General features: G+C 36.8%; 1 protein-coding gene across 4 annotated transcripts in view; it reads right to left on the reverse strand.

Moving 5' to 3' along the window:
- The window catches only part of CDK19 (cyclin dependent kinase 19), a 116,864-nt gene that overhangs the window by 28,243 nt on the left and 65,645 nt on the right, over positions 1-22,976 (reverse strand). For all 4 annotated transcript variants that reach the window (XM_052685806.1, XM_052685792.1, XM_052685783.1 and 1 more), the window contains 2 exons: positions 6,713-6,770; positions 5,016-5,147 (listed from right to left, as the gene is read on the reverse strand). In XM_052685806.1, coding sequence (XP_052541766.1) covers positions 5,016-5,147; positions 6,713-6,770 — 190 coding nt within the window. The remainder of the gene's footprint in view (positions 1-5,015; positions 5,148-6,712; positions 6,771-22,976) is intronic.

Below are 22,976 nucleotides of genomic sequence, written 5' to 3' on the forward strand. Positions count from 1 at the left end.
AACTAATTCCCCTTGACACGCTTAACATTTTCCTAGGACATTTACTTTCAAAGGCACTTGATAACAGGCTATATCTTTTACACATTTCCAGCTTTCATATCCATATCTTTGTCTGGAAACAGAATGAGGTGACAGTGCACTGCCCAAGTTTTAAACTACAAGTTTTCCACATGTAAATCTTGTTCAAGCACAAAAATGCAGTTCTCACATGGCCATTGCTAACATTCCTACTGACTTGCAAGCTAGGCAAGTGAATTAAGATAATTAACCAAATCGGGCTAACTAACTCACAGAGACACTTCTGGTTCTCAGATTTATTTTTTCTAAATAAGCAACCCCTTCCTTTTCTGGTGCAGAACAGATTTTTTCTCATACTAAATGGATTGTTGAAGGATCACTCTGAAAAAACTCTTCTGCCAACAAAATCCAAACAAGATAAAATTTTAGAAGCCATGTAATAACATTTATCACATACACTATTTCTTCAGCTAAGGCAGGTGGAAAGGAGAAGTAAGATAACGTTATTTGATAGCACTCCTGGCTACACAAGCTATAACTTGATAGAAAAGAAGCTTTAATTGTGTGATTTCCTTGATACACTGTTCTAAGATGTCCAACAATGAAGCAGAGTAGAGAACGTTCCATGCGTTCCCAAAAGCCTATAATTAGAAGTTCTTACTAGTTCTACTGAAAATTGTAGTACAGGAGTCTTTGCCACTTCAACCTTGTTTCTTTAGTGTTTTGAGTAGAAGAGCACTTTCCTATTGTGCTGGAAACTTTCTGAAAGTTCAGTTATTTTATTCATGTCAGCATAATCACAAAAATTTTATATTTTCCCAGTTACATGGTTTCACATGAAGTTTGTTCAAAGTGACTTTCTTTGCATGTTTTACTTCTGTGTTAGAATATTAAGATCAGATGAACACATGGAAACAGATTCTGGTTTTGAATTATGGTGCTGGAAATGCAGACCAAGGCCTCCGCAGGCTACAATAAATTTAGCATAGATTTACACTGTGGTAACAGAACAGAAAGTAACTTTTGGCTTCCTCAACACCATTTTTCCCAATCTGTACTCATCTTGTAAGTCAGTTGCTTGTAACTGTGATAGCAGATTATATAGGAAACTTTATTAACAAGTAGGGCTTAGATTACAAGTGTTCACAGTTCAGGAAACTAAATATTATTCCACACGAATGACTCTAACATGGGCTTTTTACTACCCTTTCAACATGCAGAAAGCAAAAGCTATTTCCATGTTTCCAGCAACAGTATTTTCCTGACACCTGCGTCCCCTCAAAATATGATATTTGCAATGAACCACTCCTTGTTCAGCCAGCAAATAAATGAGAAGTACAATCTTTCATAAGGATGAAGGGACACGTTAAACATAGGGAAAAAATGATAGTAAGAAACTACCTCTAAAAAATGAAATGTGCTTCTGACTTGTTTTATGTAATACCTAATTCTTTCTCAACAGACCACGCTGAGCCCAATTCTTTCCCGAAGTCAAATCTACAAAATGTAACTAATACCAGGTTCAGAAGACACACACACACACACACAAAAAAAAAAAAAAAAAAAAAAAAAAAAAAAAAAAAAAAATCACATCTGAGACAAAAATCAAATTCCATTTTCATTCTTTGGTCATGCACAAGGGTTATTTATGTGCAAGAAAGCATATTCCAAGAACAGAAAGAAATAAGTCTATAGTAGACAGTGTCCAGGGTGTTATGAATATACTGCTAATAATTTCAGAAGCACACTCTCTGGTATGCGTATTATATATGGAGCTACGATAAGGAAAAAAAGTATGAGATACAGAATACAGAAAGTAAACAAAAAACATTAAGACAAATCAGTAGAAACTTAAGCATACATCTGAATTACACCCAGCACAGTTGCTACAATGTTCAACGTGCTGCAGTAGAGTAGAATGCATTGCTAGCAAATTCAAAAAAAAGCATTTCTCAAGGACAAAACTTGAAGAGAACAGACCAAAGCTGATATGATGGTGCTTTTAGACTGATTTTATTAATATTTATGAAATACACAAAATTATATCATACAGAATGCATATGAAAATAGCTCTGTAAAATTAGAAGCTACACCAAAATTTACTTTTTCATAAGTTGGTGTATCAAATTAATCTTATTCTAAATTAATATATTCAAGCGATTAGCAGTTAAACGAGGATCTTACATAATTTATGAGTGATTACTAAAAGTGATGCATTAGAGCTCCTGAGGATTATGCAATTTTAAAAATAATTTTATTTATTGCACAGAGATTTAATAGAGCTTTAAAAGTTGTACCTCTGCCAAAAACATTCACATATTAACCTGCAACTCTCAGTAGCATGATGAGCTCATTAAGGCAGCCTTGTTATAGTTGCATGCAAGGCTAGAAGCAAAACACAAGTCTGGACTCATGAAATGCACAAACATCACTGCTGTCATTTTGTTACCAACTTTTTCCCTTTACCTCAAAGGGAAGATCACATCCATACACCTTTCTTTCCTCTTCAGTTACACGCTCCTCTAATTTTTCATTCAACCTGCAAACCTCACCTTACTTCTCTCATTTCCATTTCCACATTTTTTATTTTGTTAGCCAAACCACTTGGAATGTCCTCAGTACTCACACTGCATGCCATGTACACTACCCATTCATATCCCTATTGGAGATTCATGGGTGTGGGTCTAATACAAGAAATAAAATTCTTAGAAATAGGCCAAAGTAGATCTCTCTGAAGTACCATCACCCTCTACAACTTCACAGGGACTCCTCTGTCCTACTATAGGATGCAGAACCCCCAGGGCAAGAACTAAATAACTTAAGACCTCAGCAAAAGGAGTTGTGGGAAGAGCTAAACAGACTATAGCATCAGGAAGAATAACTAGGATGTGAACACACTCATCTCAAGGACCTTGCAAAGGTTTTCTGGAAGATGTTGAGGTAAATTTCTTCACACAGATGTTACATGTCATCTCCTGAATCTTCTAATAAAAAAAAGAAGGAAGGACTGGTTGAGGATGTGATAATCAATGGCAGCCTTAGCTGTCATAACCATGAAACAATAGAGTAATGAAGCATCTATAAGATCTTCGGCTGTATCAACAGGAACACAGCCAGTAGATTCACCACAGATACCACCATTATTTAATGCTCGTAGATCACACTTGGGCCACTTTGGTGGTTTGAATATGAGACAGAACTGCAGATAGGTCAGCAAACAGCCTTTAGGATGTTCGAGATCTGAAGCAGCTGACATGGGAGGAGAAGCTGAGGGACAGGAACCTTTTCAGACAGAAGACAGACCACTAAGTAGCCACTCAGTACCTATGGAGAGGTGACTGAGACTATATAGTAGGCTTGCTACTGTAGTACATGACAGGACAATGAGAAATTTAGGGCATAAATTGAAACAAAACAGGTTCTGACTAAACCTAAGGAAAACATTCCTTATCCCCCAAACATCTCTCAGAGTATACAAACTTCACTCTTTTGAGATTAAATTAAAACCAAAAGATGTGTCACTAATGAGCAGCAGTCCACTGTATCACACCAGGGAAAATTCAAAGTACTCCTCTTTCCCTCTTTCTCCAAAATGAATTTAAAGTGGGTCCCAGATAACTAGTATGGACATACTTGTATTGTCCCACACTACTTGCTAATGTAGACATTGCTATCTTAAGAGTTAAGATTTTCGTTTCAGAAGAGGAAAAGGAACTCTAGCATTTTTTTTTTACTCACTTTTTCAGGCTGACAAATTTGGTCCAAGAATAGAAATGCAGGTTAGCTGCTTGCAAGACTGAATCTACACATTGCCAAAAAGTGCAACATACAGCTTTGATGATGAAAGCCTTTCTGAACTGTGCTCCTTGACCATAGTTACGAAGAAACCCTCATGACCTTTTTTATGGTTCCTGCACATTTTGGAAGGCAAGATGAACAAACAAGCATTTTGTTCAGCTCAGATCATCTTGCATTGGATTCTAAATGGCAGACAAGAGCAGTAAAGAAATCTGAAGTGAAAGTCCACATCAAAGAAGTCAGATGACAGTTCATTCAATTTTTAAACTTTTTCAGTACTCTTGGTGCATAAGGATACAGTTTGATAAGGAGGAGTTGTTTGAGTCCGTGAGACCTTACTTAAAAATGCAGATTTACACAAGTGAACATTCCACCAAGATGCTAGTTGATCATGGCAAACATTGTCTTTTTCTGATCAGAAGCCCACATAGTATTTCCAAAAATTTCTATGACAGGAAGATGCCTGCAACTGCAAAAAAAGCCACCTCCACATACATATGGGAAATTAAATCCCTTTTAACAGAAAAAGAACTGCAGAGGAAGCAATATCTCCCATACATTAACCTAACCACACAGACAAGATACCTCTTGTGCACTGTAGTGTTTTTATTCTCTAAATAGTTGGGCACTGAGGCTGATTGTGCTTATGGAACCTACTAAGTGGCAAGGAAGACAAAGGCCTGGCTACCAGCATTTCTTGAACGTGGAATACTAGAAGATCTCAGGAGTGAATCTGCAGAGTGTATACAATGTATGAGGCTCTCCTTATCAAACCATACACTTCACAGCAGCAACTGGACATCAAGTACCCCAGATGAAAGCCACTTAAAACTGTCGTAGGTCTTTCCTTTTTAAAGATCCTAGAAGACTAAGCCTGCATTAGAAAACTATGTAGACCAATGTAAACAGTATTTTTATTAGAAAAAAGTAACAACAAAGAACTAGCACATTTTATATGTGTAACATTAACTTTAAGTTGTATATATATATATATATATATTTTTTTTTTCAGTACAAGTGCCAAGTCTTCAAAGAGTTTCAGCCTGGGTACTGGATTGGATCATTCTCCACCTACAGCTACTTCAGGAAGGGGAAAAAAAAAAAAAAAAAAAGAAAAAAGAAAGAACTAGCTAGTCAGCTGACTGCCACGTCTACTCTAAGGCTATCCTCCTTTAGAAAACTTAAACAGAAGAACTTACCAATAGCCTTTGTGTAATGTCTGGCTCCAAGTAGCAGTTCTGGAGCTCTGTACCAGAATGTCACCACAACTGGATCCAAGTCTGCCAACGGCTTCAAAGGTGAATTGAACAATCTGGCAAAGCCCATATCAGCTAGAAAAGACAAAACAAAAGATCTTACTCTTGCTGGAGCAAGCCAGAATTAAACATTGCAAAAAAACTATTAGGACTAAAATTCAAAATTGTTAGAATTCACAAATCCAAGTTTCTAAGTAATCAAATCACTCATAGCAATACCGGGCCAAATTCATCTTAGGGTACATTTCATTTACTTCCTTTGTAAGACTAGGAAGGATAATATGCAAGTGTTTCCATGATGATACTGTTAAACTATAAATAATACAGATACTCTCTTATTTAAATAAATCCGTGACAGAAGCATAAGATAAGAAACTGGTAATGCTTATAGAATCAGATAACATCCCAAGTTGGAAAAGACCTATGAGGATCACTGATTCTAACTCTGGGCTCCACACAGGACCAATATTCAAATCCTGTGTCTAAGTGTTGCCCCAACACTCCTTGAACTCTGTCAGTTTGGAGCTGTGCCCACTGCCCTGGGCAGCCTGTTCCATTCCACCACCTTTCCCTAACCCCCAAGATACTTTCCCTTAACCCCCCTCCCCAAGCTGACCCTCCCCTGACACAGCCCCATGCCATCCCCTCAGGCCTTGTTGCTGTCACCACAGAGGTGACAGAGCTCAGTCCCTCCACTCCCCTCCGTCTGCTCTTTCAGCTAACTAGTGGAGTTGAAGATAAAGCCACATAATCACATCCAAAGTGGGCAATGTAGATGAAATAAGAACTACTGTGAAAAATAGGGTCAGAAAGGAGCTTTGAGATGAAAATCGAAAAAGAGTAGGCCTCTAAGTCTAGTGTGCCCTTTCTCTTCAACTTTTACATACAAAATTGAGCAAAGTACTGAAATGACAGCTCAGGTGACTGCTATACGTTTATCTAAAGCGCAAAAACAAAATGACTGTAGTATAGATTGTTTTGCATTCTTCTCCTTCAGAGAAGGAGAGTAAATAGTAATTTGTGAAATTTGCTAGTGTGCACTGTTACAGAGATGGATTTTAAATGTATGCATTGATTTCATATACATCAAAAATTCTCTCTAAAAACAAGTTTGTAAGCAACATTAAGAAATGCCAGAAAGAAAAGCACAAAATCTGGATGTATATTAAAAAAAAAAAAAGTCATATCTTGTCCAAATCTGTGATTTATCTTCTACCCAAGCTTTGTCTGAATCTTTCTGCTTTCAAAATTACAATATGTCATATTCTTCTTGCAGTCATATTAGTAGAAGCATATTAATAGAAACTGGTTAATTGAACATTTTCAAATGCAACAACAGTAAACAAACAGAAATGAGGCTCCTCCTTTGTGTTTACCACATGCTTTATTGAAAAAAGAAAACTGTAGAACCATATGACTGGCTGAAGAGCTGCAAAGGTAATGAAATTTGGGATAAAAACCATCACTGTTGTTTCCTACTTTGATAGCCAAAAAGCTTTTGCGTAGCAAAGCTGCAGACCTCTGCAAACACGTGCTGATGATAACAACATAAAAAATACTTAATGTACTGTATTTGTTTTTAAGTAACAATGCTGTACTAACTAATCTTAGTTAGTACATTTTTTTTTCAAAACGTTTACCTATTTTGACTCTTCCTCTTTCAGGACCTTCACCCATTACCAGGATGTTTGCTGGTTTCTGGAAAACCAAAAGCAGAACATTTAATTGACTTTACTTCTGATTATTACTTTTAGGAACAATAAAAATATCTACATTTATTTTGTTGAAACAGTTGTTCTTTAAAATAAAGTATCCTTACACAGCTACAATTACCAGACGTTTCTTTTGCCAACATTTGGTTTTAATGCCTAGTTGCCAATTTCACAATTCAAAAAAAAAAATCATGAAATACTCTGACGTTTCACAATAAGAATTGTAATCTTTTATTGTGCTTGCATTCCCTTTTTTTCTTTTTTACCAGAACGTGAGATTTTCTTCCACAGGAAAACATTATACTAGGTGATGTTTACAATATACATAAAAAATCTGGCAAGATCTACTTTTGCCAGTAGAGCTTATAAAAAACTAAGTCAAATATTAGTATGCAAATGTAGAGCCAAGAGTTGCTTTTTTAACATATAGTGAGACTTTCAGAACTATGATTGGTTTTTGTGTATAAATGCTAAAAACTATGTCTGCAAAAACATTTTTCTTTCCACAAAGTAAGTTGATTTTATGGTATAGCAATTTACATAAAACAGGAATATACACAGAGAGTTACATCACAAGCTTTTTTGCAATATAGATGGAATCTCTACAAGAAGGAAAAATCCTTATAGGCATTTTATGAGTCTACAGTTGTTCCCAACAAGCTGTTTGTGAGCATCATATAAAATCTGCACATGACATCACAGCAATTGTTTGGCAATTAGGATCTAGATTTCCTCACACATCAATAGGCATTCCTTGGAAGCTTTTGCCCCATTGTTTTAACAGCTGCAAAATAAAACTAAACAAGATTGAAAACATTAAATGATTTGTATGAAAAGATACATAAACTTTCGAAACAGAACTTCTGGAAGGCTTTCATCCAAACATTAATTATATTTTAATACACTATTCATAACTCCCAATGCCTGAAAAGGTCTGCCTAAACAGGATTTGTTGAGAATCAGACATCAGAATCTCACTTCTTGATTTCTAACACTTGCTATTATCTAACTGAAAAAATACATTCAAACTACAGTTACAAGTTTGGCTCAAAGTTGCAGTTAATTATTGCATTTATCAAAACTTTGTTTCTTTACATTTTTCCTTTCTTTCCCCTTTCCCAGTCCTCCCCCCCAGCAGATAAAATAAAAACCACACCAAACACCACTACTTCATCTATTCATTCTTCTTACTACCCGACCCAATTAAGTCGCTTCCCCCCTTCCTACCCCTGCTGAGTGCTAGATATTGCTTCTTTCCTGACCACAGCCACAACTTCTCTTTCCCATCTCTAACTGTCCCAGGTGCCACAGCCTCTTCCAGTCCTCTGCACTTCAGAAATGAGCACTACCTCCTCCTGCATTACTTTTCTTTTTTCTTTTTTTCTTTTCAAATCTCAGAATACTTCCCTTTTTCTTCATTCCTTACTATACCTTCAGAAACCACTGGGGAGAAGGGAAAATATGCTCCTTTCTTAGGAAAGGCCATACCTAGTTTAATTAATTGTAAGTTAAAACTCTTCAAATCTACCACTAAAAAGACCTACTCATTAGGCACTTCGTCCCTTAAGTTGATTACTACTAATAGATCACCAATTGCTCAACATTGGTAAACTAATAATGATGCCAATTTTAAAATGCAAGAAAGGGCTTCTGCCAACTGATCTTAGTCAACTGTCATCTGCAATCCAGGACAAAGATTATACTTGCTCTAAAGGAATATTTAAAGATAATGAAATCCGCACTTCAAAGCAAAGGTACTACACTGAGCTGAGTATCCTGGAGGGCAGAACAATCACCTTCTACTTATTCAGAAACTAGGCAGCAAGGGTAGTAGGCATAAGGTAGTATGTCATTTTATCTTCATCAGAAATCATATAGATAAATCGTCCCAATCAGAACAGCAACAGTTCAGTTTCCTCATCAGAATTCTTCCCTCTGCTCAGCAACCTTGATTGAGACTCAAGTACAAATTAAAATTACTTCTATAGATCTTCAGATTCAGGATTGGGTTTTATACACTGCAAAATGCACTTAGTTGTCAAGTGAACAGAACTGATAAAAAAAAGTAATTACTGCACTGATTTCTCTGTTAGTTCTTTTCTGCACAGAAGAACTATGTTGTTGGAAATAAATTGTGTAATATCAGAAGTTGTGCTAAGATAGGAGTTAAAATCTAAGCAGATAAAGCAGAATTATCAAAACAACTCACAAGACTTGTATTTTATCTCTAATGTTACAAGATTCTTCAAGCAGCATTTTCTACATATAATTTCATCTGTGACATAGAACTCGATAATCACAGAATAGCTGACTTCGGAAAGGACCTCAGGACACTTCCAAGTCCAATCTTCTCAGCTAAAAGCCAGGTCAGCTACAGCAGGTTACTCAGGCCTGCAGCCAGCTTGGTTTGGAGCTTCTACGAAGGAACCTCTACACCCTCCAGGCAACCTGTGCGAGTCTTCAGCTACCTTTACAGTAATGTAGTTTACAATCATTGCCTCTTGTAGCATCACCAGACAGCTTAACTTTCTTTAATTCTTCTTCCACACTGGTAAGATCCCACCTGAGCATCCTCTTCTTGAGGCTGAACAGACTCAGCTCTTCCAGTCTGAGGAGGACATTCCAACCCTAAAACAGCTTACTGGCTCTATCCATACAAGTGATACGCCACCTTAGAATCCATGGAAGCAAATAACTTGCCTGTTTATGTATTTCAAAGTGTTTTGAAAAGATGTGATTCAGTTCCAAATTCCAAATTTAAATATGTACTCATATTTAACTCACTGCCAATCAAAGTCATATTAGGGCAGTCAACAGAGAAACATGCTCATTTATAAAGTTGTCTAATTACATATTAATTATCTCTTGAGAATCATTCTTTCTCAGGGGGGAAAAAAAGGAACAGAGAAGGAATAAAGCACGCAGCAATTGGAAACTTAGCCTTATTCCCCAAGAGCAAGCATGTCTATTGAAGCACCTGAATGATAGAGTTTGAATTCTTGGTGGTCCTGTGTAAAGCCCAGAGCTGGACTCGCTGGTCTCTGTAGGTCCTTTTCAACTCAGGATATTCTGAGATTGTATGAACAGTGCTCAAAAAGAAATACCTCTTCTTATGCTGGGGGTATGGCTTTAGAGGTTAAACCTTCCTGCAAATATCTCATTACATGTTGTTGCCGTGTGACAGATGGCAGCAGAGGCACAGCCTGACACAGTATCTGATATGGAAGCACAGATGAAGCAAAGGTGTGTCACTGAAACCCTCCATGAGAAAAAAAGGACATTCATTGACACTAGCTAATGTTGGACCAAACATAGATGTGAGCACAGTGAGGTGGTGCATTTCAGCAGTGGTAACAGTGATGGTGGGTCACCTCTACTGGTACAGATTTTGACAACAGAACCATGCAGGCTCTTGCTTACTGCCAGTGAAAATGCACACCTAATGGTGGTGACTGTGTTGAAAAATAGTGTTCTGTAGCTGAGAATTTGCTCTATCAAATGGTGTTATAGTACACTTTTGTCTCCTGCTGTAGTTTCCACAGAAATAAACAGGAGGCACTGCTTTCAGAGTGTCCTACATACGATTTTATGGCCAGCATTCAGATGCTCACAGAATCCCCACTGGTCTGCAGATCACCATCTCAAAAAGCAGTTTGCATTATGGCAGCTTTCCAAGAGCTGAAAAGTTCTGGTTCAAACACATTCCTTAGGTCAGGAGAACACATCCAAACCTACTTCTTATTTCCCACTCAAGCAAATTAACAGCTTGTTTATCAGCTACAAATAGATAAGAACTTCCCAGAGTTCCTTCTGCTAATCAGAGTTGTTCTCTGGTTAGAAAATAATTTTAACTGCATATACACTGAGCCACAGAGAGTATCACTACTCTGACAGTAAACATACACCTTTCTGAGATGACACAAGATAGCCAGTTCCTGTGCCCATTAATTTTTATTTATTCAAAATAAACAGCTTCAAAGAGCTTAAAATGTATGTTACATGTTTGGTGGGCTTTTTATATAATACTTAAACACTGAAAATTAAACCCTCACACATCCCCACCACAAGCAAAACAGAGGCCTCACTGCCAGCAAACCAACTGGTTCCCTGCAGTAGCAGCTCTGCTCCTTTCAGTCCCTAGATCTAAGGACAAGCTCCCAAGCAGGGCAGCAGACCTGCAAGCTCTCCAGGTTGAAGATGAGACTGAGTTATTCCAGAGATTGTAATTTGGCATCAGAACTTCAGGAAACTAAGTGTGGAACATCACTGTCGTGATGTAAGGCAGAGGACTACTAATGGGAATGCAAACAACTTTTGCTTTTTAGAGAAGGAAGAATCCATTAGTCTCATCTCTGAGACTAGGAGTATTAAATGTCAAAACATTTTACTCTGAGATACTCACTCAGAACACTACTTTAGAATTACAGCCTTCTACAACACAGCCACTGGACAATTGCAAACAGAAGTTATAAAGCTCCATACCTCAGGTATGTTCAGAGCACTTGAAGGTTATAAGCTCCGCTCAAGTTACTGAAACAAATTTTAGAGCTGCATGATGATGAAGAGCTTCATTTTAGGTGGGAAAAGAATCACAGAATCACCCGGGTTGGAAGGGACCTCAAGGATCATGTAGTTTCAATCCCCCTGCCTAGCAGGGCCACCAAATGGCATAAAAAAAAGACATAAACAGTGAAGAGAAAGATCAAACACTTCGTCTCATCATATCTCTCTCATTACTGAGAGAACAGAACTTTATTTAAAGAAGATTAGGAAGCCCTACTCAAAATCATAAACCAACTCCTCCATAACGGGTGAGGTACCTCAGCAACAGCTCTACCTCTGAATAAGTCACATCCCAGCTTATAAACTCCCTATTTTCCCAAAACTCCTCCCTTGCTGTGAGCTCAAAACACCAGCTGCACAGCAAAGCAAAACTGCTGCCTTTCCACATAATTTGTTGCTATAGGAACAGCAGAAACAGTATGAGTTCGAAGTCTCACATTTAAGACCAGCCATAAAATTGAATAGACAAATCCCTGCTGAGCAATACAGTTGAGGTTTGACTGTCTAAAGAGCATTTGCAAAACAAGCAAGGTCAACAGCAACAAGAAACTGGAGCAAAAATCTGAATTATCTGGGGAAAAAAAAAAAAAAAAGCAGATGACTGTGTTAGTAGATTACTTACAAGTAAAAAGCACAGCTAATAATATTTACTTTTCTGCATCAGTAAGACAGTGGGAATAAAGCAATTAGCAAATCTTGGTGGGAGTAAATGAAAGTGTTGGACTAACAAGTATGTTTTCATAAATAATACAAACATCATAAATGGGATTCACATGGACATCTGTAGCATCTGAACCAATGGGCTCCTATTTAAATACTTAGGAGATTAGAGGAAAGGCTGAAGGAAAACAAACCATCTACAGCCTTCAAAGAGCATAACGGGGCAAAACAGGAACAAGAGCTTAACAATAGATGGCAATGCTTCAGTTTTAACGCTTATTGTTATCTCTTTAAGTATAGTGGTGACACTGTTCTTAAGAGATTCGGTGTAGAATTACATTCCTATGAGAACACCTCCACAGGGACACAGCACTTTCCATACACCATTCTTTTTTGTTTATATCCAAAAAAATGTGTTTCCCTTTTGGAATGCATCACAGGACAAAGAATAATCTGAAATTAGGAGGCTTCTATTGTGAGAGATAATGCAAGTCTTATTAATAAAAGCTCTTCACAAAATTAAAGAGATTGGCTTGTGATTAGGTCTTTTCCAGTCTTAATTTAAAAAAAAACAGCAAATAGCACTGTTGATACATAGACACACTTTCAATTCACAAGGAAAAAAAACAAAACAAAACAGGCAGTGGTGATTTTCAGCTTACTTTTTAGTACACTACTCCACAATGAAAAGTTCCCAAACAAGATGATACTGTATGGGCACTGCTCACAAGACCAGGGAGCCAGAAATGAAGAGGGAATGATTTTTAACAGATGTGTAAATGAAACTTTTGCTCTTATCTGCAAGGAAACGTAGGTGCATTTCTGCTCTTCAGCCAATGCTATTCAAACCCAAATACTCTCTTCAGACAAATCCTGAGTACTGCTACTACTGCTTTTGACAACAAAAGATGCAATTAATGTAGGATGGGGGGGAGGGGAGAAGGGAATGAGGGAAGGAAAAAGAGCAATTTATTTCAAGATTTCAGTATGTACTGCAAACCTCCAAATTTTTACCACTTCTAGTTCAATTGCTTCCATGAACTGAAATACATAAAACATTTTATCATCACTTCCCTTTCCTTTTTTAGGAAATGATTTGGTCAATATTTTTCTGATACTGAAGAAATAGACAAAAACATAGCATAAAGAGCAAAATAGGTCTTCACATCTGCTTCCCATTACAACCCCTACATGACGTGAACTCTTATTAGACTTACTGCTCTGATTACACAGCACCACTTCCAACTCATTTTTTTCAGCAAAGTCAATATTCTGGTGATGCTAAAGCTTGTATTATCTGTGTAGATTTGTAATCCACAGTCTTCTTTCACTATTTCTCTGTGCACTGAAGCCACTCAGCTGGCAAAGTATTATCATTAACAAATCCCAGTATGATATTTATCATCTCATTAAAATCAATAAGGATTCTATTATCAAATTGAGCAAGGCCAAATATAAAATTGATTGCCTAAAGAAGCAGTAAGATTACAAAGGTTGCAAAATGTTTTAAAATAATCATCAAATGAAACCAAAACTTATGTCCGAAGAGATAAAAAAAAATTTAAAAAAAAAAAAAAGCAAACTGTATAAGTATTTGAAAGCACAGGAATCAGAAGAAAACCACAGAAAACTTTTAAAACTAAACTATCCTAACTCCAATAGTCCAGAAGTCACTATTTATGAAAAGAGGAAATACAAGTAAATGTGGACATATAAAACTTCACAGCTAAGTGCTGTCAGATTTTATTTTTATCTTTAAAATGTTTTTAAGACATGCTTGATGATCATCAGAAGAACAACAGTGAGAACAAAAGTATTTTCAAATGTACTCATGGTATGGAACAAACTTATTTAATGCAAATATATATTTACTAATATGGTAATAATAAACGTGCTGGCACAATTCTTTTTATATACAGTCTTGCTCCTTATAAAAATAATTTTAAAGTGAAATCTATACAGAAATGAAAAGTGTGGAGATGTATGTCACTACCCAACAACAATAAAATTATGTGCAAGTTTTTTGTTAAGAGATGGAAATTATATTCCATCATAAACAATAGCATCAGAGAAGAATGTTAGGGATTTATTTCATAGCTGATGAAAGGATATGACCAAAATAATCATTAATTTCAGATGCCAGAAATTCTAGTAACAACAAGAAGCATAGAATTAATCTTGAGCTCTGGGACTTGCAGTGAAATGAGTTACTGCTAGGAACAAACTGTGCAGAAGATATCCAAAATATTTCTTTGGAATGCCTTAGATAAAGATTTTGGTTAAACACAGTCCTTAACTGTATACATTTTGTGTTGAAGGGGGAAGTTTACCACTTTCATATCAAAGCCAGCTATCAAAGAAGTATTTTTGTGTTTATATATTCTTACAAAAATCCTCTACGCAAAGGAAAGCAGAAACGCTAAAACCATGTCCAGATCTGCACATACTAAAAAGAATAAATAATTATCTAGCCCGTAAGCAACAGCAAAGAGGGAACTACACAGGCTTAAATACCAACTGATTCAAACCATCGTAGAACTCTGGATACTTACCTGGAAAATCATTAAAAAAATAAAAATAAAAAAATCACCCAATACTTTGAGCTACAGAAAACCTCTGCGGGTCATCTGGTTTCAACACTGCCCAAAGAAGGGCCAGCTTCTAAGTTAGAGCTGACTTTGAAGTTGAGTCAGAGGTTACTGAGAGTCACAGCTGAGGCAGCTGCAGTTCTCCATAGATGGAGATTCTTCAGCCTTTCTGAGCAACCTGTGCCCATGTCTGACAACTGTCATGACCAAAAAAAAACCTACAACATTTCTTATCACTCAACCAAAATGTCTTATTGCAATCTGAGTTTGTCTTCTCCTCCTTCCTGTACTTCTGATGGCTTCATTTTCTCTACAACCTCCCCTCAAGCAGCTAAGCCTACACCGACAGCACTGCATGCTGATAAGCCCAGTGGCCATGAAGGTGCTCACATAGAGCTTTCTGCAGAGTACTCTGGCCGTGCAATTGTGCAGCTACACATATAGGGCTGGAAACATGAGCCTGAGATGACAGAGTCAGTTTGGAAGCCCTGCTTGAGGAACACGCCAGAAATGTATTTTACCATGGAAAAGAAAGAGTTCTCATTCTTTTCAACTAAATTGTAACATAAACACACACAATCCAGTCCTCTTTAAGTTGCTATATCTTCAGTTACTCTTTAAAATACCCATCCCTATAATGAAATCAGCATTAGGTAAACTAATTATTTCTCAGTTTTCCTTCATTCTTCATAGATTGGACATTCTTGGGAGAACTGTTTTAGCATACACCTCAACTGACATTAACTTTTTAAACTCACTCCTGTCAGCACGCTCCAGAAATGGCCAAAACATTCCTGCTCCTTATATGAAATCACTGCTAGAAACAATGGTTTCTAAGGCAATGGCTAGAAAGAATATTTAGTTTATAAACTCAATGCATTTGATCACAGTTGACACAAGAAAAAATTATTCACCTAATTCTATTCTGGGGGTAGTCAGTGGGTAACATTGCAGTTACATCACTGGAAAATGTTTGCAAACACTAGGGATTTACAAATTAATAGTAGTCAGAAGAGAAGAATATAATTTTGGGCTACATAGAAGCTCAGAAATGAAACTATCTTCCCTTCACACCATTTCTCTCAGGTTTCTTATGGCTAATGGTGCATGAAATTACTACAAGACAAAACTGATACTCCAGACAACTTTAGACACTGGGCATTGTTTCTATTATAATAATCTGCACAATGTACTACTAGTGGTTTCACCTCAATTCAGGACAATGTTGTTCGAGTGAAAAAGAAAAGAATGAACAAAAATGATAATCAAGAGAACGATAAAACATTTGACAGAAATTAAACTTTATGTTGCTATGCAACACTATCCAAAGCATTCTTCTGCTGCTTCTACATAGCACGCCTGAACTCAAAAACTTACTTGTCATCAGAAGGACAAAGAGGGAAGACTGATGAAAACAAAGTAAAATACCATCATAAATGACCAAAGAAAAATAAAATGTCACAGAGCAAATGTTCAAAGAATATACTGAATTCACATTGTCCCTGGGATTTTCAACACACTGCAGTACACACTACAGCAAAATTCCCCATACTCAGGAATCACTCGGGGCCTTGCCGTTAGGATCTCATCTGGGCTCTACGGGAGCAGCAAGCTCAGCACCGGACAAGACTGATTGCTCAATCTCTACTGTCCCATTCCTGCAGATGTGCAGGCCCATCATGCTTATGAACAGAAGGGAGACTCGCCTCAAAAGCTGTTTGGCAAAATGTTCTGCTTCCTCTCCTGCAGAGAGGAAATCGATAGAACAAATTCCACTCTGTAGAAGTACACAAGCTGCTCTTCTGTGGCTTCAGAAAATATACCAAATGCTCCCAAATTCTACAATCAAGCCAAGTTAGTGCATCTCCACCATGAAGTCCTTATTAGATATTCTTCACACAATCTTTACTAAGAATAACTACCCAAAGGCAAATAAGCTGAGAAAGCACCCGTATGTGAGAAACACTGCAAATACTAACATTTTCTTTACCTTTTTAAAAGCGTAAGATACATAAGCATGACAATATTAACAGAAGAAAATCTATGACTGATATAAGCTTGGGATGAGAATTTGAGAGAAGAAAATAAGATAATATGATTTATACCTTCCTCCTCACTGCTGGAACTCTTTATTTGTGTTACTTTGTTTCTGTTACAATGTCCTGAAAATTAGATCTCATAATTGCTATGCCTGACAATTCCTCCAGTTACAGCACTAAATTCTTCTATTGTCAAATTCTGTGTTTCTGTTTGTATACAACATTCTAACTGCTTCTCTTATTTTAGTAGGGTTATTAAGACAGGCAAATGGAGCTTTTGGCCAATCCAAGTACAAATAATTGGCAATGAGACTACTGACACACTGATAAAACATTTTGTTAACTGCATTTCACAAAGTATCTTAGCCAGTAAAACTCCAACACCTCCATTCCCTTGGGAGCCTAGTACAGTCAAAGAATTAACAAAGCTTTTCTGACTGCAATAAATATACTATCAAATGAATAGATATAAAAGTAACCCATTTTCATCACAAACCTGATTCCTCTTGGATAGCTTAGATTGATTGAATTAGGTTGAAATATTAAAAGTTCTTTAATGGAAATTTCAAAGGAGGGAAAAAATAAGAAGTAGTGTGATTACTTAGAGTTTTCCCCAGATGGAGTAGGGGACACAAAAGCATCCCTTTTTGTCTGCAAATGGACATAGGAATATAGCTTAAGGAACTACGGAATTACTTCAATTTATTTCAGCATAGAAAGTTTCACCGAAATTTTGAAAAGAAGAAAAAGCATTAATATTTTAACAATTACAATTGTTATACAATATTTTACAATATACAATATATACAATAATTTAACAATTACATTTACATCTTAGCAGCATTTCATATTGTTTAATCAACTCTGACAGCTTTTACATACTCTGCCAGTTTATTATGTACTACAATACTGCTGCATTAATCTGGATCATTTAACCACTTCTCAGATACGCTGCCCTTGTTTGCTCATAATCTCAAGGAATAAAAGATGAGGACCCATCTTTCTGCCCTTCTTTCATACTGAGTCTGAACTGTAGAAGAATCTAATCTTCAGTCAGGTGATTAATTTGCGTGTACCCTATCTTCACAACAATCAATTTCAAATAATTTTTTTTTTTTTTGTGTATTTACATGGCCATTCCAGTACACATAAAGGGCACCAAGCACACTGAACTGCTATCTCTTGCTTTGCAAAACCATGAATCTGAGATAAGCAAGCTAGCGCAATAACAGGAGGGAACACAAAGTACAGTGTGCTTTGCAGAAGAAATAGTGACTGTATAGATAGGGCTCAGGGAGTTTGATGTAATGGCAGGGCACAGACTTGGGGAACATCACCTTCCAAACAAATAATTAAAAAAAAAAAAAACAACCACAAAATATCCCGAGTTGGAAGGGATCCACACAGGACCACTCAAAATTCAAACCCTACGTTTGAAAGCATTGTCCCAGCAGAACACAGTGGGACAATCCCTTCCCTTTGCTAGCTAGTCACACGAAGCAATGGAGATAGCAGAAGCAAGGGAAAGAAACAAAGGAAACAAAGTGCAACCACAAGCACAGTTGGTGGAACCTAAGAAATGGATACATGCAGGAGAAACAAAAATTGGCCCAGAAAACAGAGATTGAAAACTCAATCTTAGTTCAGGAAAGCACATGTTATTTGAAGTTAGGATCTGGTAAGTCCCTTTTAAAAAAAAAAGTAATGAAGACAACGAATTATCCTTAAAGTCAAGCATTTACCACAGTTACTTACCAGTCATACATACACTCTAAGAGCTACGTTTTCTTGACTTGGAAAGGATAAATATTTTGATTTCTCAGTCACCACAGTATTTATGCAGCCCAGTAAACATTGATTTTCAATTGCTTTTTTAAAAACGTAAAACAGTTCTTACTTTGTAGAATTGCATCTCTAATTTGTGTTGTGGTTTCAACGGTCACAGCTGTTCCACAGCAAGATGGAAGCAAAGGCCATAACGCCAGAACATACACTGCACTTGGGCATGAAAACTAGTTCTCACCATCCATGACTTCTCTTCTATTGTGGTTTCTAGGTTTTCATTAGAAAAACACCATCCTGGCTTCTCTGCAATATAAAGAGTTTGGTCCTCTTGTACTTGAATCTATAAATCCAGACTACAAAGTGTTCATAAGACATGCTATTGCTCCTGGAAAATGCAAGCTTTCCTCATGCATTTGCTTAAGCAACTAAATGCAGTAGTGGCAGTACATTTCAACAGCACAAATGAGATGCAGCCTCTTTAGAAATAGTTTACATATACATCCATTAAGTAGTCACAACTACATTCTTAGATTTTCCTACTGGCATTTTTGTGTGTAGAATAACACATTTGGAATAGCCTTAGAAACTCATACAGCCAGACAAATAAATTATTTGGGTTAAGTGAAGCGTGAGCTGTCAGCATTTCAACTAACATATAGGCAATTACCATGGGCACAGTCTTAACATATGGTAGCTTGTTCCATTTCATGAAGAGATAAAGGTACCTCTTACAACAGGATGTCACTGGTAGAAGCACACCCACATGCAAGCAATTGACAGGTTTCTCACACTTGTACTCCCAATAAAATTGCCTCCATCAAGAAGACATGCTTGTGTCTGACCTGCAAGCCTCAAATGAAGAGGCTCTCCAGCTTAGATTCACCATGCGCCTGATGAACTAGCTGCAGCAAAGCAGTGGAAAAATTTCTGCAGAGTAATAATAAGTTTATCTGGTTGCTCCAATTTCTTACCATGTTGACAATATCAACTTAAGATTGACACAATCACACTTTGTCTCATTCGTGAATATTCCATTAAGACTTCCAGAGTATTATGGCACCTCTCAGCCCCCAAAGTTACAATAATCCAGGTAAGATGAAGAATGTACTAAAAACACCTGATAGAGTGATTTGAAACGCTTACAGAAACAACAATAGTTTCATTAAAAGCTACACATTAGCTGGTAGAACATTCATCTTTCTATCCTAAAATTGCATCTTGATTTGTGGAAAAAGAAGAAAAAAATGTTAGAATTAGCAGAAGTAACATGGAAGAAGCAAAGCACTTCTTAATGCCCGTTTTGCAGGAGCATACAAGAGATTTAGGGAGAAAGAAATTAAATATTTATTTCACAATATTTAGCATGTCAGATGATAAAAGAATACTTCTCCAATATATTTCTAGTAATTTAATTTTTCATTTTATTATCAAATAAAAACTCAAAAGCCAGTTAAGTTAATAGATGCTTTCATGAACAAATACATTAGCTATTAATATTACTCATCCTCAGTGCAAACCAAGAAGTAGTTCTTTACACAAAATAAACAAGTGATGCTTAAATATTTTAGGTAGCCAAATTAAGACAAGGTACAGGAGGCTTTCATAAATTAACCACTTTTCAAATGACACGTGAGCACAAAACAAGAAAACAGTAATCTTAGAAAATTTTAACCTAACATGTTATCAGATTTATTAACTTGATCATGTCTCTGTAGTTATTTGCATGACTTTCGTAGCAGTTCTATAGTAAACATCAAAACTCCTCTTACATCTTGGACCGAAATTACTGTAGTGCATCTAATTCTTTGTAGGAGAGCTACTGTTGACTCGGAGCGTCTACAGAAAGTTTTCAGTAGAAATATAAAAGGTTTTGAAATCTATCATTAATCCAGGGCATTTCTGCACTGAAATCCATGGCTGAAGATATTCAGACATCTACAAACTCGCTTCACAAAATGACAGCAAATTTATTAATGGTGCTCTGGGATCAGCTTGATACCTCCAAAAAAAGCTGTTGTCTATTTTTACACACACTTGCAATAATACTAAAATATTTCAGGAAAGTTAACTTTTGTGGAGGTTTTCTGTTTGACATTCACTTCATAAGGGATTTCTGTGTTAATCTCCAAACATTTTACAATAATTAAACTATTACAGATCAGAGCTACAGAACGTACTAATTTATATATGTGACCTTGATTACACTAGTCATTCTTAAAGGCACTAACTGAAGTTAAAACCTGGAAAGCATAGAGTAAGACTTAGCACAAGTGCAACAGCCATAAGAAAGCTGTCCTCAAAGGCTTTTATGAGGCAGAATCATCACCACTGTTGGATCCACTACCAACTTCAGATAAACAAGCCTTAGAGACACTTGATTTTTAATGAATCTATAAGGTTCCTAACTAAGTATGGTAACTTAACTAGATTCTAAAATAAAGGAGGGTCACTGCATCTGGGATGAGTGAGCTTTTCTATCTACACTGGTCAAAGTAAGCATGCAGAATTCTACCTATGAAAGCCAATGTAATCTCAAAGTTGTGAGGGCCAAAGGGAGAAGTAATAATTACTGACGTGAAGTTGAAGAAAGAGGAGTATTTCAGGGAAGTCAAAGCAGAGTCAAGATTATATGAGTAATGTTGAAGAGGTGGCAAAAGGCAGATCAACAGATAGAGGAATGTGGGCAGAGGAGCAGGAAGTTGGATGCGAATGAAAGATTTGTGTCAAGAAAGAAAACAGAAAAGAAGAGTTGTGAAGAGGGCTGTGTATGCCAAAACCAAAATCTTAAATAGTTCAGAGGTAATTATAATATTTTTCCATTCAACAATTATGCCATTTTTAAAAATGAAAAACAACTTGCATAGGCATGCGGAGGCTATGAAATACCGCCAATTCCTGAGAAATGTTCTGTGATTCATGCAAAAAGCATGAGCACGTTGAAGTACGGCAGGTCAAGCTGTCCTAATTATTATTATATTTTTAGTTAAAGAGCTCCAAACATATAGTCTACCTCCAAAGACAGACATGCTTTTCCTAGCTGCTGCAAAGTTGCCCCAGCTTCCCAGGAAAAAGTTGTGTGTTGTTAGTCATTAAGGTTTATGTTTCACTTTGCTGTTGATGCTGCCAGTCAGTCTTTGGTTATTTTCACAAAACACTGAATGTTTTAAAATATAAGTAAGCTTCCTTGGGAATTTTTTTTTAATCATTATTGTTGCTTTTCAAACTTAGGACTCAGTTCCTATTCCTCAAAGCCAGACTACTATTCTTCAAAGCCTACTACGTGACTAGTTATCTCTGAAAAAATTAGCTTTCAGGAAATACCATTGGAGCAGAGCAGTGCTTACAGCAAGTCAAAGTCCTTCTACACAAGAGCTCAGAGGGACACAAGAACCTGGGAAGGACAAACAGATTACACAAACGGGCTTAAGTCCTCTGTTTGCTTCCAATTCTCTCTCCCACTCTACTGAGGGGATAGTGAGAAAACAACTGTGTGATGCTGAGCTGCCTGCCAGTTTAAACAACAACATACTCTGTCCTACGCTTTGTATGTGCTATAACTATAATCTAAAAAGCTTCTCTGTATTTGCAACAACCATTTTGAAAATAGTGAAGTTACAAACTTAGAGCAAGTCTAGGGTACCTTACTGGAGTCAATAATAGACTTAATATCAATTTAATGACTCGTCATACAATTAAAAATCCAAAAGCTATCCAGTCATTTGATGACTTGAAATCTCTTACTAAAAAAATGGAAAAGGATACTTGACCCCTATTCCTGAGCATCATTTTTTCCTAACACTGAAGTGTTTCTCACATACTAAACACCAAAGTAGACATGAACTATAGGAAGACTGAACCCAGAAGGTTGAATTATTTTGCTATCTCAATATACTGGAACCAGTTTAAAAACAAACAAACAAACAAACACGAAGTCACTGAATGACATTTTAGTTACCAAATGTTATTTTAATGAAATAATCCTCAAAACCAGTATAAAACAGACACTTAAAAATTAACACAGTATCTGTCCAGTTGTTACAATGACAAACACTGGGCAATTTTATCTTACTTTTATGGAGCAGCAAGATATCAAAAGACTGAGCATTTTTTTTCCAGATAGAAACATGCAGGTAAGCATGCTATTCAGTAACTAATACACCCTAGGCTGCCTTGCTATAACTTGTCTACACAGCCATACCCTCAGCTTTATTTCAATAGAAAAACTAAATTCAAATTACTCAAATACTGCAGTAGGGTTCCAAATTGCATGCACCAAGAAAAACAGCTGCAGCAGCTGAAAATGATACTGCCTCCAGCAGACTGCACCATCTCATTGCTGGAGATAATCACACAGACAGCACATGATGAATGTGGAGACACTCCTTCACCTGAGCCCCACCTTCACCCACAGTGAGGGTTGTGGCCTTTACTGCGTAATGGGGATGCCACCAACAGAGCTCTTGGTCCTCAAGTTGCTCAGATTACCTCCAAAAAGCAGAAATGTGATTTAGGCAATCCATTTCAAACACTGATAAAGACTTTTCAAGAGTGGTCTCA

This window comes from Tympanuchus pallidicinctus, unplaced genomic scaffold (assembly GCF_026119805.1).
Source record: "Tympanuchus pallidicinctus isolate F22 unplaced genomic scaffold, pur_lepc_1.0 scaffold1, whole genome shotgun sequence".
NCBI lineage: Eukaryota > Metazoa > Chordata > Aves > Galliformes > Phasianidae > Tympanuchus > Tympanuchus pallidicinctus.